The 16,169-nt window shown below is 25.2% G+C and overlaps 2 protein-coding genes across 6 annotated transcripts in view; both read right to left on the bottom strand.

Annotated features, from left to right (window-relative positions):
* Positions 1–3,858: 3,858 nt before the first annotated feature.
* Positions 3,859–7,283, bottom strand: LOC127280494 (uncharacterized). Its single transcript, XM_051303516.1, has 2 exons — positions 7,251–7,283; positions 3,859–7,150 (listed from the first exon to the last, which is right to left on the bottom strand). Exon 2 carries the CDS (start codon positions 7,136–7,138, stop codon positions 3,947–3,949), a length of 3,192 nt encoding a protein of 1,063 aa, XP_051159473.1. The 5' UTR covers positions 7,139–7,150; positions 7,251–7,283; the 3' UTR covers positions 3,859–3,946.
* Positions 7,284–8,036: 753 nt separating this feature from the next.
* Positions 8,037–16,169, bottom strand: part of LOC127280490 (uncharacterized) — a 147,030-nt gene continuing 138,897 nt past the window's right edge. For 3 of the 5 annotated variants that reach the window (XM_051303505.1, XM_051303507.1, XM_051303506.1), the window contains 3 exons: positions 15,622–16,080; positions 13,556–13,620; positions 8,037–11,887 (listed from right to left, as the gene is read on the bottom strand). In XM_051303505.1, the coding sequence (XP_051159462.1) occupies positions 11,620–11,887; positions 13,556–13,620; positions 15,622–16,080 (792 nt within the window). In that variant the 3' untranslated portion in view covers positions 8,037–11,619. Of the gene's footprint in view, positions 11,888–13,555; positions 13,621–15,167; positions 15,214–15,621; positions 16,081–16,169 lie in introns of those variants that run through there. The other 2 variants (XM_051303509.1, XM_051303508.1) reach the window with 2 other exon arrangements.

The raw sequence follows: 16,169 nt of genomic DNA, 5'->3' as shown, positions 1-16,169 counted from the left end.
GCACGTGTTGCCATGACAACATGTGATTTAGAAAAGGACAAAAAAAATTTAGGCAAATACGATCAAGAGTGTAATTTAAATTACACTTTTTCGTTATGAATCTAATTGAAGGAAATATTTATATAATGTTGTAAGAAAATATTTTTTTGTGATAGAAATTGCGCTTCAAGTATCAGCGCATTAAAATAGACAAAACTTGTTACTATAAAGACCTTGTAATCATGGACGTTTTACAAAAATACCTTCCCAAGCATGGTGTCACATTTCAGAGGTTCCTCTGTGTTAATTTTTGAAATGCTATGTGACTCATTTTTTTTTGGGTTGGCAACAGTGTTAATTTCTATCTAACGAACAACGTCATTTCTCTGTTTTTTCATTTTCATAAGCAATTTCATTGAAGACAGTTCCTGAATTCATTTTGGTGGATACTTGAATTAAATTTTCGTTTAAGGTAAGTTTTTATATCTTTTTTAAAAATATTTCTTGAAGTACTAAGTATTAATTATAATTATAATTAGGCTATTATTTCATTTAAATGTTCAGGAAAGTTTCACACTAAACATTTATTTAATTTGGACATTTAAATCTTTATACAATTTTCACTAAACTTTGCAATTAAATATTCTAAATATTGCAAGTAAATATTTACTAAATTTTCAGGAAAGTTTCGGTGCTGTGGGGGTTATATAATTTATTATATAAATACATATATACAATAAATATACAATAAATATTTATACTATTATATTACATTATTATTATTATTATTATTCTATTATATTATATAATAATAATAATAACAACAATAATGTAATATAACAGTATATAATAAGCAAATGAATTATAGGTTATGTTTACGATAGCTTTAGTTTAAAAAGTATTTTCACTTAAAAATTTCAAAACATAACCTATAATTTTTTGCTTCTTCGGTCCCTTTTTCAGAGCGCATCACATATACATATATATATATATATATATATATATATATAGAAAAATAAAGAAATTATTATCTTTGTGAAAAGAAGCAAAAACGGATTTGAGGTCCGTGACCCTGGATTTTAAAGATCTGAAACAAGTAGTTCGAATATTTTGAAGTATATATATATATATATATATGTATATATAAGTCCGGTTTGACGGGTTGCTGCTCTCATTATCAATTATCTTCGGTTGCCAGAAGCAACGAAAACTTGAACGATGATGACACACGCTAATATAAAGCACTTAGGAATTAATATACAGACAAAATCATCCTCCCCCTCCTTCTCCCCATCGGATTTCTTTTTTGCTTATTTTTTTTTTATTTTTTTTTTTTTGCTAATATTATAATTAGACGCGATCAGAAAAGAAAAAAATGGTCAATGACTTATATTAATATTTCAATATTTCGATTTGAAAAGAGACGAATGGAAATTTTACAATTCTATTAATCTTTTGAGAAATGTCTTTCATGTTGAGTCAATTTATAAGATAATATTTATTATCAAATTTAGAAAAAAAAAACAATTCGAAAAATTGAATGTTTTTTTTTTGTATAGAATATATAAAGAATAATTGAAATATTAAAAAAAAAATTTTTTTTGTCTATTTTATAAGACAAAACTGTAGTTCTTGAATAGAAATGAAAAAAGAAGATTTGATGAATGAAAAAATTAAGTGATAATAAAATGAAGAAATAATGACATCTTTATGTAATTTGTTTGTTTTTGTTTTGTCACAAATCTTAATAAATTGCTACCCTTTAATAACGTACGATCATAATCTAATGAAGACATTACTTTTGAAATTTACGATGTTATTAAATTAAAAATTTAATTAAAGTTATAAAACGCAACAGATATAAAATGAAGGTTAGGGATTATTTTTTAAATTTTAATTAGTTTGCTAAAAAAAAAAAATTGCCAATAATATTTCATTTAATAATATATTTTTTTAAACCTTTTATTTTTTACAACTTAATTTTTTTGTCGTTAATATTACTATTTTACAGTAAACTAACTAAAAAAATTAAATTTTTTTTACAATTTTAGCCCCCTTTTAATTTATTAAAAAAATATATATAAATTCATAGGAAAATATATATTTTTTGAACTAATCTTATTTTGCAAAATATTAAATTTATAATTATGTTTTTAAAGTGAGAGAAGAAAAATGATTCATCGGTAAAAAGGAAATAATTTATTCTCTCTCTTTCTTCACTTGTAATGCTAATTTTTATCGTTTCTTGAGATTAAATAAATTTACTGAATGAATTTAGACACGTGAATGATTCGAATATTAAAATATTCATATAAAAAAAAAAATAATATCAGATTGTTAAGATTAAAAAAAAAAATTGCAGACAGAAAAGAATTTTTTGCTGAAAATTAAGATTTGGCCATGACAATACTATTTTTAGGAAAAGCCGGTTTTTGCGCGAAAAAGGAAAAGTTACCAACAGGGTTACGATAGTTTACTGTTTCTTTCTTTCTTTTCTTTTATTTTATTTTAACACCCATTTATTAACGTTGATGTGTGAATTATTGGCGTCTAAGAGGCGCCAGGTGTTAATTTAATTTCTACACACATTCCAAAAGGGTTTTTAGTATAAAAAATTTTAACAGCTATTTTATTTAATATTGTAAATTATTAAATGAATATTTAAAAATTATTAGTACATTTGTTTGAGAAATTAAAAATCCCATTAGAAAATATAATATTTAAAAAAAAAATTTATAAAAAATAATTTGATATAAAATCTTTTTTTAAAAAAAAGCAGAACGATGATAAATCTTTCTTTTGAACGCAATTCGAGGGTGTCAAATATTTTTCATGATTAATTTACAAGAGTCCAGTTAATCTTGATTTTCTTACATTAATTCAATTTTTTTTTTTGGCACATTTGTCATTATTATTTAGTATATGTCGAAAAAATTCACTGATTCAGAGCTCTCGTTAACGGTTGCTCCTAGAATCGATAAAAACCTGCTTTACAATATATAAAGTATATATATGGGTGACACATTAGGCACTTAGATTCTGAATTCATTATCGTCATCATTCCGTTAATCGATACTATAATAATAATAATAATCATAATAATAATAATCATCCATACCTTTTATGTTTGCGCATATACATAATCTCCTATAGAGCAATATTTTGTTAATTAATTCGACGTCTACTGAAACGTTAAGAGGTAAAAAAAATGTTCCATTTTTTCGTATTAAACGGGAAGTTTCATTATAAATTTCTTTTTATAAAAAATTGGGTTAATTTAATTATATGAATTATTAAAGATTAATAAACAAATTTTAGTTCATAAATTACAATATTTATGACAATAAAAATTTAATTTCTTATTTTGATTAAAAAAAAATTTTGTCTTTAAAAAATTTATTTTTTTTAACTTTATTATTATTACTATTATTAATGTATTAAGATTTATTTTTTATTGCAATTTTTTTTTTAATTTTCTATTTTTCTTAGTGACTTATCGTCGGCTTTCTCACTGTACTTGTTTTTGCGAGTATCGAGGAAATTAATTAGAGATTTATCGCAATTTAAAAGGATTCTTAACTAAATCCTGTGACAAGCTGTACGTTGCCAATAAATATAATTCGAGATTGTTTATCACATTCGCAATACGAATCACGTATATGGTGAAATTTTTTTTTTGTACTGATTTACTTTTTCTTATATTTTTTTTGCAGAAAAAAAATTTATCAAGAAACAGGTTCTTTGCATAAAGGGCTTGATATAAACAATGTGACTATGGACACGAAAGAGGTTGTTTTATATTAAAGATGAATAAATAATAAAATAATTATTAAACAATAATTATGGAATAAAACAGTGGAGGGTTTAAACAAATGAAGCTATTTTCAAAAAAGTGTGTTTAATATTAGTGATGAATAATAAAATAAAATTAGGTCCACTTCGAGATATGACATAAATAATTGAAATATTAATTAACATTAATTTTTGTTATTTCTTTCATAATATTTTTATACCATTCATGTTTTCCACTTCTAGTACTATTTTGTACAGATGATAACACTACATGTGAAACATTACCCATTCCACCTAATGTCACATTTGTTATTCGTGTAATTATAAATTCACTACTAGGTAAAAGAATAATATTCTTTTCTAAAACAATTTCAAATTTATTAACTTTCATCTCAATTTCTGTATTAAAATAACGTTCATCAAATTGGTATTCATAAAAAATATTTCTAAATCCATTAGCTGGATATGATGAAAATCTGATTGCAGAACCAATATTAGTTGATGTTTTTGTAAATTTTTGCAAAAAAATTCGTTTACCTTCATACAATTCTTTAAAGTCCATAGGTTTTGTTTCGACACGATATAATGTTGATTGAAATTCCCCACCTTCAAATTGTCTTATCGCTAATTTATATAAAGCAATTTTCATTTCTTTCGCTTCACTTGTATCTTGAGATATTCTTATATCACTTGTTGCAAAATTTCTTATAGCATAATAATCTTCAAATGTAACAGAATAATAAGCCTTTTGTTGATTATAATCATTAATTATATTTTCCAACGATGTATCTTTTTCAATTTTACATCTCTCTCTATATGTGTAGATAGAATTAATTTTATTCTCAGCATCAGTTAGTGATAAATTATTTTTATCCATAAATACAGTGTACATTAGTTTATTAAAAAGTTCGATATTTTCGATTAAATAATTTTTACACCAATCGGATTCTTGAAAATTTGGATTGTTTAACCAATTTTCAAGAAAGTATAGTGTTATGTTGTCATTTGGAAAATAGTATTTTTTCAATATATTTTTTATATCTTCGTAAAAAATGAATTTTGTGTTTACAACTAGTGTCTTAATTTTAATTGAACGTATTAATTGTCTTTCGTTACTATTTTTTTCAATAGAACGCAAATTCATTGGACAAACATCAGAATTTGTACTTTGAAAATTATTATTATTATTGCAATTTTCGTTGATAATATTCTGAGGGGTAATTATACCAGAAAATATAATTGTTGTTGATTTTCGTCGAAGTTGATTATTAATTTCATAAACAAATTGATAATCATATTCTAGAGTTTCTTTATTTAGTTTAATAAATGCGTTATTTTTATTTCTTAGTAAATTATTGCCTGATGTTATAAATATTTTATTTTTCATTTCATAATCAGTTCGTAATAGTGCATGTAAAAATGAATTTTCTCTTCGGTCGAGAATCGTAAATTTGTAACCAAATCCAGTTTTATTAATTCCAGTTTTGACAAACAATGATTGATTTATATCGTCAATGTCGGGAATTTGTTTTATATTCGTGATTTTCAATAGTTGAATGTTATTCAACATTTCCTTGACAAATGAAAATGTGTTGTTAATATTTATTTCTAAATCAGCAACAATTGTTGACATTAATGTTATATCGGTTTGTGTTGTGGAAATTGATACAAAAGCTGGTTCCTCTATGTGTAGGGAAAATTGATCATAAACTGTGTTATTCATTTTTATCGATTTAGACTTATGTTTATCCACTATTGCACTAATTACATTTTTTAGAAATATTGTTTCAATAGTTGTACCCAATGATGATAGTAAAGATTTTGTATTTTTATTCATTAAATGAGAAACTTCTTTTTGTAAGCTGCCAAAATTTGTACAAAATATATGTACAATATTGGTACATGGATATATTGGCATCAACGATAATCCAAATTCTTTCCACCATTCATTATTTTTATTTTTGAAATTGTTTAAATAAATTTTGAAACGATCTTTTTTATTTTTCATTAGTTCTTGTATAAGTTCATGTCTACTCTCATTAGCGTACTTTAAAATTGTACGATGACCCGATTTGATTATTTTATGAAAAGTTAAATTAAGTTTGTTAAGAAAAAATTCCGAATCATTTGTATCTTTAATAAGTGTAAAGGAATAATTTTCTTGTATTAAAGCATAATAATCATAAATTTGATTTTCAACATAATAAAATTCAAGCAAATCGTAGGATGTATTAGTAAATTCATTATTATCGCTAATTAGTAATGTTATTACAACATTACGAAGTTCTGGTATTGAAAATCCACTGAATAATTGTTGAACTATTTCTAAATAATACTTTTCATATAATTCGCCAATATTGCGAATTTCATCCTCAAATTTGGGTTTACTTTCAAATTTCGAAAGTTTGTCATTATCATCAATGTTATGATTATAAAAATTTAAAAACTCTAAATGTATTCTATATGTAGTATCAGTTTTTAGCTGATTTTCTATTCGAACGAAAGTATTGTTTAGATATTCGAAAAATTTATCATAAGCCGCCTTCCAATGATGAGGTTCAAAAATAATTTTACTTATAGTATTGTTTTTAATATTTTCCATCGTCAATGTATAATAAAAAAGTGCAGGTAGTGCAAATATTCTTAATGTTAGAGGATCTATTTTTTCATGATGAAGTAAATTTTTTACTATATCACCCAATGTTAAGTATTTATTAAATAAATCAATTTCATTATAATTGTAATTTTGTTCCGAAAAATATGTATCATTTATTCGTCCCAATTGAAGGTATATAAAACCAGCTTGTGCAAAAATGTAATCAAGAGACAATAAACTAAGATTAGTATTTGGTTGGGGAAAAAATTGTAATATTATATCTTTATATATTCTATTCATTGCTAAATTAGATAATGATGAATAAATACCGTATTCATTGGCAAATTTTGCATTTCTTAATTTTTCTTTAATCATCATTAGTGCATAATCAAATTGTAAATTTTCCATTTCGCCAATTGCTTCTGCCAAAAATCCATAAATATTTCCATATTTGACAAATACAAGTGAACTAATAATATAGTTAAACATGGTTTTAACAAAAATATGATCAACATTTTCATTATCTTGTTCACCATACAAATCACTGCCTTTTAGTAATTTTCGTATTAATTTCATATTATTTGAATTATTATAACGATTATCGTCTAAATATTCATAAAGTGCATTAACAATGGGTATTTCTTTATTTTGATTAAATTCTGCTAAATAATTTTCCATGAATAAAAAATCACTTAATATATTTATATAACTAATAATTGGTACAAGTTGTACTGTCGCTAAAGGACCTATTGTAAAAAATGAATCCTCCATACTTTCAAAAATCTGTTAAAGATAAAAAATATTAAATAGCTTCAACATAATTAATTTTTCAAAAAATATTTTTTTATTTTAATATCTTAACAGCTTAATGAGATTAACATACCTAATGTTTAAATTGAAACATCCGTAGAAAAAAATTTATTTTCTATAATGTTACATATTTTTTGTCTTTTATAATTTTCATAATTATACATGTATATAGATATATGATAACAAGAGCATATTTCTTTTGTTATTCAAATTCACTTATCTTGATAAATATTGATAATATTTAGTTATAATAATATAATTATTTATACACTCTTAAATTTTTTTTAATTTTTCTAAAATTCGAATTTTTTGGTATTTAATTATTTCGCAATTCTAAGACCTTGGTTCGATTTTTTCACGTGCCTATATATATTTGTACACCTGAAAATATTAATAGAAAATAAATAGAATAACAAAAAATGAAATTACAGTAAAACAGTAATTATTAGGGTTATTTCACATTAGGGTAAAAATATTTGAAGACTGAAAATATAAAAAATACCGACACAGAAATGTACCTTACCGACTGATAGTAAAACAGTTTTCTGAAAAATGAAAATACAACAATTACCGACATAGAAATCTACTTTACCGACTGATGGTAAATAAATGTTTTAAAAAATAAAAATATAAAGAATTACCGACATAGAAAACTATATTACCATCAGTCGGTAAGGTAGATTTCTATGTCGGTAATTTTTGATATTTTTATTTTTCAAAATTTTTTACCATGTTGTTAATTTTTTAACCATCTACATAACATAATTTTTATGTGTTTCTGTAAAATAAATTTTTTCTTTTTAAATTAAATTTAAAAGGATTCTCAAAGGGGGTTAATAAAAAATAATAATAAAAGTAATTTATAAAACGTACTAATATAATATTTATTGTTTTTTTTTATCTTTTAATAAACATCGTAATAATATAATATCACCTCTGGCACAATCTCACGTTGGCAAGACGTCGCGACAATAAAACATTCATTATTATTCATTTTTTTCGCTATTTTATTATTCGCTCTCTTTCTCTCTCTCTCTCTCTCGCTCTCTTTCTCTATTTTTTTTACTCATGATCCATAAATCGATCAGTAGACTATGCGACACTAATCGATCAAACTACACTGTATAAACTAAAAAGTTATTTAAGCTTATGGGGGGGGGAGAGAAAGGGAAAAACGATCTATAACAGATTAAATCGATCGTGTTCCAACATACAAACGGTCAAAAAAAAAAAAAATGATTCACATTTACATAAAAAAAGAAACGTCGCATTCACGCGTTTTCGACCAAAAAATAACGAGAAAATACATATTTTTTTCATTTTTTTTTATCTAAAATCGCAGACTCTTGAAGAAATATAAAATATTTTCTATTTTTTTTGTATCTTTCATTTCGAATTGAGCTTTTTTTTTCTTTACACGCTCGATTTCTATTTATAATAATATATATATATTTATATTTTTATATAATTAATTAATAATAATTAATTATAATAATAGTAGCATATATTTATAAAAACATGGCTCCGACAAATTCTGCCCGCGAATAAATGATCAATGCGAGAGAAAAATTTTCTCCAAAAATAACTTATAATCTAGAAAAAAAAATTATTTTCACATTCAATTTATTTAATATCACTTTGGCACCTTAAGGGGAAATCCCACTGTGTAAATTAATTTTTTTCCATTATTAAATTTTTACTATTGTATTTAATATTTTATTATTTGTTTTTTTTTTTACTATTTTTGTTTATTGATAATTACTGTGTTTATTAAAATACATTTATTAAAATATATTTTTTAGATCAATATTTAAATATTGAAATTTTTTCCTATACACTGGGATTCCACCTTAAATTAAAAACACAATTTTTATGGGAAACAATTAAAAAAAAAAAAAATATCTTCTCTATGCCAATAAAAAAAATTAAAAAATAAAATTTAGCCAATAACTACTTTTTTTTAATAAAACAAATTTCGTCAAAAAAACATTTTTCTTTTCGTCTAAAAAAATTTAAACTCTAAAAAAATTTTTATAACATCTTATCGTATCATAAGACAATAACTTTTCAAAATAATAATAATAATAATAAAAATTTAGTTAATAACTTCATTAAAAAGTAAAAAAAAAAAAATAATTAATTAACCCCGCCATTTCATTAAAAAATCATTTACAAAACTTGAAAATTAATATTTCTCGATAATCACTATTCAACAAAGAAATAATTGTGAAAGTTAAAAAAAAAATTCAATCTCTAGCATCGACCAAACATATAATAGTAATAATAATAATCATAATAAATTCTTTGACTTCGTGGCTCCGCGAGCAAGAAGTTTAAAAAAAATTGCTTATACGATAAATTGTCATGGTCCAACACTAATAAGTAAATCTTTGCCAAATTTTTATCTCCTTCTCGCACAAAAAAACACTCACACAGACGTAAAATAGTGTTCTTTTTTCATTTCTCTTTTTCTCCCTCAGTTCGTATATGTATAAAAATAACAATTATACCGTACGTAGCTCTTGAAGACAATAGAATCAATAATAATAAAAATAATAATAATAATAATAATAAAAATAATAATAATATCTATATGTTGTTTTGACAAATAAATGTAACAAAATATAGTATACTCAATAATAATAATATGCATTTTACAAGCGTATTTTGATCGTTGCTTTGATATTGGTACGACGTGTAAGAACTTTTTAAACATATTATATGCTATTATTATTATTATATAAATGTGTGTGTGTGTGATTCAATGTATGTAAAATCTATTCTAACCTAACGGAACTATCTTGTTTTAAACTAGCGCGATTTTTCGGAAGAAAAAAAAAATTATTGGCTTACAGTCATTTTGATTAGTTTGTTATTGTCGCAAAAAAATGTTTAGTTATAAAGAATTACAATAATTTATAATTTTTTTTAAGGCAGATACAATTTAATAGTTTCAGGAATTTTATATAATAATTATTAATGGTAATTATATTTATAATTATGCTTATAATTATATGTATAATTATATTTATAATTATATTTATAATTATAATAATATAAATTTACTAATAATTATAATATAATAATTCCAGATTTCGATATTTTTACACTTATTTATTTTATCGAAATTTTATACTTTTGAATTTGGCGCCAAATTTCAGATAGATCTCATTAGATTGGCAACACTGATAAGCATTGACCAAATGTATATTGGCAACAATTGAAAAAGCCATTGACCATCGGGGAATTACCTTTTAATATAATTTTTCTTATACATTTTTCTGTAAGGAAAAAGATAAAATAAAGTATTATTTTTAACAGTGAACAGAATTTTTTTTTAAATCTTAAAAACGGTAATTTTTAAAAACAGTAAGTATTAAAAATTGAAAAATAGCATTTTTCAAAAATAACGAGAAAAAAATTATTTTTTCGAGGTTATGTCAATTGCTAATTTTTTTTATCAAGTTGTATCAATATAAAAGTATAAAATTTTGATAAAAGAAAATGTTTAAAAATTCCTTAACTTTTTAAATTGGGAATGTTATTTTTTTTTTTTTTTGTAAAATTATTGTAAACTAATAACGTTTAATGAGCACTTGAGACGAAACTTTGGGAAAGATTCAGATATGTCTTTCTCTCTCACACACCTAACGGTCGTTATTTCATTGTCTCTCTCCTTCAGTACAAATATTAAAATTCAAAGCACTTCTTAACTTTAATTAAACTTTCTTTTTTTCTCTCTCTCTCTCTCTCTCACACACTTACCAAAGTCTTAAACAAAAATGATTTAATAACTAAAATTGAAAAATTTCATACACATACGTCATACGTACTTTATTTCTTCATTATTTTCTTTTTTTAAAAAAAATATATAACGTCGACCTAAAATCAATTTTGATTGATTTAACTATACGATCTGGGCTATCTATCTAAACTAACAAATAAAAACTATCTTAACGAGAGCAATGATTGCTTGGCTTGATTTACATTTTTTTTTTAAAACGGTCCACTTGATTGTTTTTTTTCTCTTCATTTTTTTTTGTCACATTCATTAGTATAAAGAATTCACATTTCAAGTTTCACCACATCACCACCGTTTTTTTATTTAATTCATTGTAGATTGGCACTTTTTGAATTTCGCGCCATATTTGACGCGCTAAGTATTTAAATTTTCCCCGCCAAAAAATTATTTAAATTTTCCACCACTATTTAATAGAGCGATTAATAGTAATAATTTTAAATTTTGGCGCTAATTTTTTTTTTATGTTGGAAACATGTTTATCAAAAAAAAAAAATTTGCCGCCATTTTCCTAATATGTGATCCCTGTGTTTGTATGTATGTGTGTAAGTTTTTTTTTTTTTTTTTTTTGGGAAAAGAGGGGCGGAGATCTATTATTTTGTTCCTATTTACAAAAATTGCGTATGTTGACGAAATATATTCCTCACGTATTACCGGCGTCGTGCATGTGTGAATGCGCATGCGCAGATGGCGATTGTGGAAGTTGAATTGGTGATGTTTGTAATTCAATAAATGTCACATCGTAACCGGGATTTGGGGGATCCCCTGTATCTTGATCGTCAGGTGAGCCTGGATTGTGATTTCTGTCTGTGACGGAATCAGATTTTATCCGCGAATGGCTAACCTGAAATAGGAAGAGGTCCTCGTCCACGTAGTAGCGAATCATATCGTCATCAATTTTCGCTGTAATTCTGAAACAATAATTTTTTAAAAATGCAAATTAATTTTTGTCAGAAATTTTTAAATTTTGACTATTTAAGAGATTATTTATATTGACAATTTTTTTTTGTTTCTAAAAAGAAAAAAATTATACATAATATCGAAATATTAATCGATATATCGAAGTACTAGTCGGTAGTATCGATAATATCAATTGATATATCGAAGTACTAGTCAATAGTATCGAAAATATCAATCGATATATCGAAATATTAATCGATATTTCGAAGTACCAATCGATAGTATCAATCGATTTATCAAACTATTAATCGATATATCGAAGTACTAGTCGATAGTAATAATCGATATATCGAAGTATCAGTCGATAGTATCAATCGATATATCGAAGTACTAGTCGATAGTATCGATAATACCATTCAATATATCGAAATAATAATCGAGGTATTAGTCGATAGTATCAATCGATAATCGAAATACTAATCGATATAATAGAAAAATGTCAACGCGAAGTGTGCAAGATTTTAATTAAAGAAATATGCATTTAAGTGAAAAAAGGAAAAATCTATGAGATATAATATCGAAAATTTATTTTAAATACATTCAGAAAAATGTTTTTTTTTTTTTTAATCATAAAAATATAAACAATTTTATTGGCTAAAATAGTTTTTTAAATTAAAAATTTTTTAAAATTTTGAAAATAAATTTTTTTTTAACAAATTAAAAAAAAATAATGTTTTTCTGAATGTCTTTTAAAGCCGCATCTATAAATCCACTAGAGACAAGAGTCTGTAACAGAAAGATACAAAAAACTTAAACTTGAAATCATTCGATTTATATATTTATTATTATAGATATCAAAACGAAAATGACGCAAATAATTCACTCCACTATTTTCTGCACAATATTTTGAAAAATAAAATTTCAAAACTCAACACCAAATTTGTGCTCTGATTTCATAATTACAAAAAAAAAAAATTTGCTAAATTTTCTCAAAAAAGAGAAAATTTAATTTCTTGTTGTTGTAGATTCGAGTCAAAAGTACGTGCAGGTATTTTTTTTATCTGTTACTGAATTTTATGAAAAGCAAAGCTCGTCATTGACATTAATTGACAATTAAATTTTTTTATTAACCGATTATTAGAAATATAAAAAGGAAAAGATAGAGAAACAAACAGACAGACAGACAGACAGAAATAGAGAAAGTGTGTATATGATTAGCAAAAAAAAAATTGTTTTTCTGTTAAAAATTGTTTATGATAAAGTGATAGGCGTGCAAAGCATAAAGGTATCTCCACAATAAAAAGTTGAACGATTGCACTGTATCGAGATGCGTACGCACATGTTCCGCATGCGTAGAACAATAGATGCGCGCGCATCTCGATACAGCGCAAGCGCTCAAATTTCATTGTGGAGATACTTTAAGAATGAAAAATTATTAAATTATAAAAGCTTCAATGGCACAATGTGTTAAAAGGTGTGGGAAGGGTTTTTTTTATTAGTAAAATAAACGTGCAGGAAGAAAGTAAAAAAAAAGAAGAAATTCAAAACTAATTTTTAGCGCATGCGTTGCTTTCTCAAAGTCAATATTGAGTCAAGCGCAAAAATATGTCACCGTTTATATGTCATGCACCAAAGTGAGGAGTGCATGCAAGTAAAGATGACACTCTACTTAAACTTACCCCTTTGTGTTTTTGCGATAGAGGTTATTAATACTCGAGGATGCAATTTTGTACTTTGACTCAATCTGTAAAATAGAAAAAAGTAGAATATTAGAATTTTGACAAAGTGGGTTTTGCCGCTTTTCTACTAGATAACAAAAATTTTTTTTTCTCAAAAACCGTAAGAAGCGCTTGTTCAAAATTTTTTTTTTGACAATAATTAAAAAAATTCACACGGCACATGGTCCTGATTAGAAAAGTAAAATTTAACCATCAATTTCTTTTTAACGTAAATTTTTGATAATTTTTTAATTATTAATATTGTTTTTATAATTATTATAATTATTCTAAAATGTGTTAAAAGTAATAGATAAAAAAAATTTGAAATACGCTGTTTTGATAAGATCTATGACGCATGCGCAGTATAATTTAGTTAGATTAAGGTACGTCCACAAGTTGTCTGTTTGTCCGTATAGTTAAAAAAACTGATAGTATACTTTTGGCTAAAATCATTTTTAACTAAACATAATCTATAAACTATTATGAAACCTATCAACATTGTAATTATTGTTAACCAAGACTTAGTGCCGTGTAAAAAAACCCCCTGAAACTAAAATATGAATTCCATCATGATATATATGTGAAAAAAAATGTAAGAATTGAGAAAATAATGAAAAATAAGAGGCCAAATTTTTTTTTTGTCTTTCCACTTTTTTCTCCTAACGAGTATATATATCTTTCTTAAACCAAAAAAGCACTTTTTTTTGCTTCGTATTTCCAAGTTAATTTCATTGAGGAATGTAATACATGATTATAATAATATTAATAAAGGGTCTAAAGGAATGATTTGGGCGCATGCGCATTGAATTATTATTAATTAGCAAATGGAAACGGCGATCGGATATATTAATTAATGGAATTTTTGCGAATAAACATGCAATGTTTTAATAATAATAATTAAATGTTAGATCTCATTGTTTGTTTTTTTGTTTTTGAGATCTTGCCAACAATATTAATGAAGACATAATTATTTTAAGACAAACAACACCATGAGGGGAAAAATATTTTGTGACTATTACATCCCGTCCGATGTGTTTGTGTAGAAAAATTATTTACTACTTTTTTGTGTTTTTTTTTTTTTTTTTTTGAAAATCAGAGGAAGTGGAGTTTGATTAAGCCTTTTTAAAATTAATAAAGCCTTAACGACTTTTTTTTTAATTAACAGTTTTAGATATACAAGAAAAGCATCCTCTACATCCGAAATATTTTTTTGTATGAATCAGATTTATTTTTATTTAACTGGAAATTAAATTATCAAAAAGAGAATTTTGATTCTTAAATATTAAAATTAACATAACCTCTAAATATTCTGGTTGGTTGATAATATTACCGGTAACATTACCAACCAATCAGAAAAATTAATGAGAGTTTAAAGGTGATTTTACAACATCTGGTAGGTGATTTTTGTAAGGATATTTTTTGAGGTTATGTTACCAAATTCGAATTTTTATGAAAAAATGGCAAAAACTTTTTTTTTGAGACTACAATATTTCGGATGTTAGAGAGTGTTAGATTCATTCTTCGTAACATGAGCTGCTGAAGAAGGCTTTATTTTATTTTGTCAAGTACTTACTGTGAAATAGTAAGGTGGCGAATTTTCAGCTCCAGCATATCTACAACTAACATCAGCAGTTCATGATACAGAGATTAAGAATTTTTTTTTTATCTTTTAAAAATTGTGCATCATGTAAAAGACAAAGCCATATAGATTTCCCCCTGGATAAGGAAATGGTATTTTCAAATTAATTTAAAGAAAATGTTTTATAAAAATTCAAGTAGAAAAATGTTTTTTTTTCAAAAAGCATAATCGGGAAATCTATATGGCTTTTTCTCCAATAAAAAAGATCTTGAAAACTAAAATAAAAATGAGAAAAAACAAAAAAAATTTATATAAAAAGAAAAAATGGAATAGTATTTTCAAGAGTATTCTCAAAATAAATTATTGTCAGCAAGATCTTAATCAAACACCACTTTGGAAAACAAAAAAAAAAAAACCCTGTGAAATCTTTTAAAAAAAAATTCCTTACAGCATTGAGAAGTCCTTGAACGGTTGGTGGGGTGACGTGAAGCGGAGTATAAACGTCGTCAGCCTCCTGGCGTACGTAGAGCATAACACGTTCCTCGGCTTCACTTCCGCGTAGATGTTGTTGCGATAGGTGTAATCGATTTCCAACATTACCAGTGACAACGGCACCAGTTGGTATACCTTGAGGTTGTACATTTTGAAGAACGGAACCCTGAAGTTCCTGTACCTGCATCAGCAATGAGTCCTTTTTGTCGTGAAGGGAACTCAAATTGTCGGGTGGAAAATGATTGTGAAATTTGAGGGCCGGCAAACTTGGTCTTCCCCCACATGAGGGATATGGACTGCTGCCACCTGCTTTTAATCCACCGCCCTCACCATTACTCAGGGAGGAGGTGTCTGTGTCACCTCCGTTCCCTCCACTTCCACTTCCATAGAATCCCGACAACTCCATCGTTGAGAACTGTCGTGAAAAAAATTAAGTTTGCAATTTTTTGTCTTGTGGATTTGGTTTTATATAAACATTCACACTTCCAATTAATAATTAAAGTT

Source organism: Leptopilina boulardi, unplaced genomic scaffold (assembly GCF_019393585.1).
Source record: "Leptopilina boulardi isolate dan_hultmark-lab unplaced genomic scaffold, ZJU_Lbou_2.1 LbouV2_248, whole genome shotgun sequence".
Classification (NCBI taxonomy): Eukaryota; Metazoa; Arthropoda; class Insecta; order Hymenoptera; family Figitidae; genus Leptopilina; species Leptopilina boulardi.
Note: the sequence above shows the minus strand (reverse complement) of the source record. Positions and strands in the feature narration are given on the sequence as shown.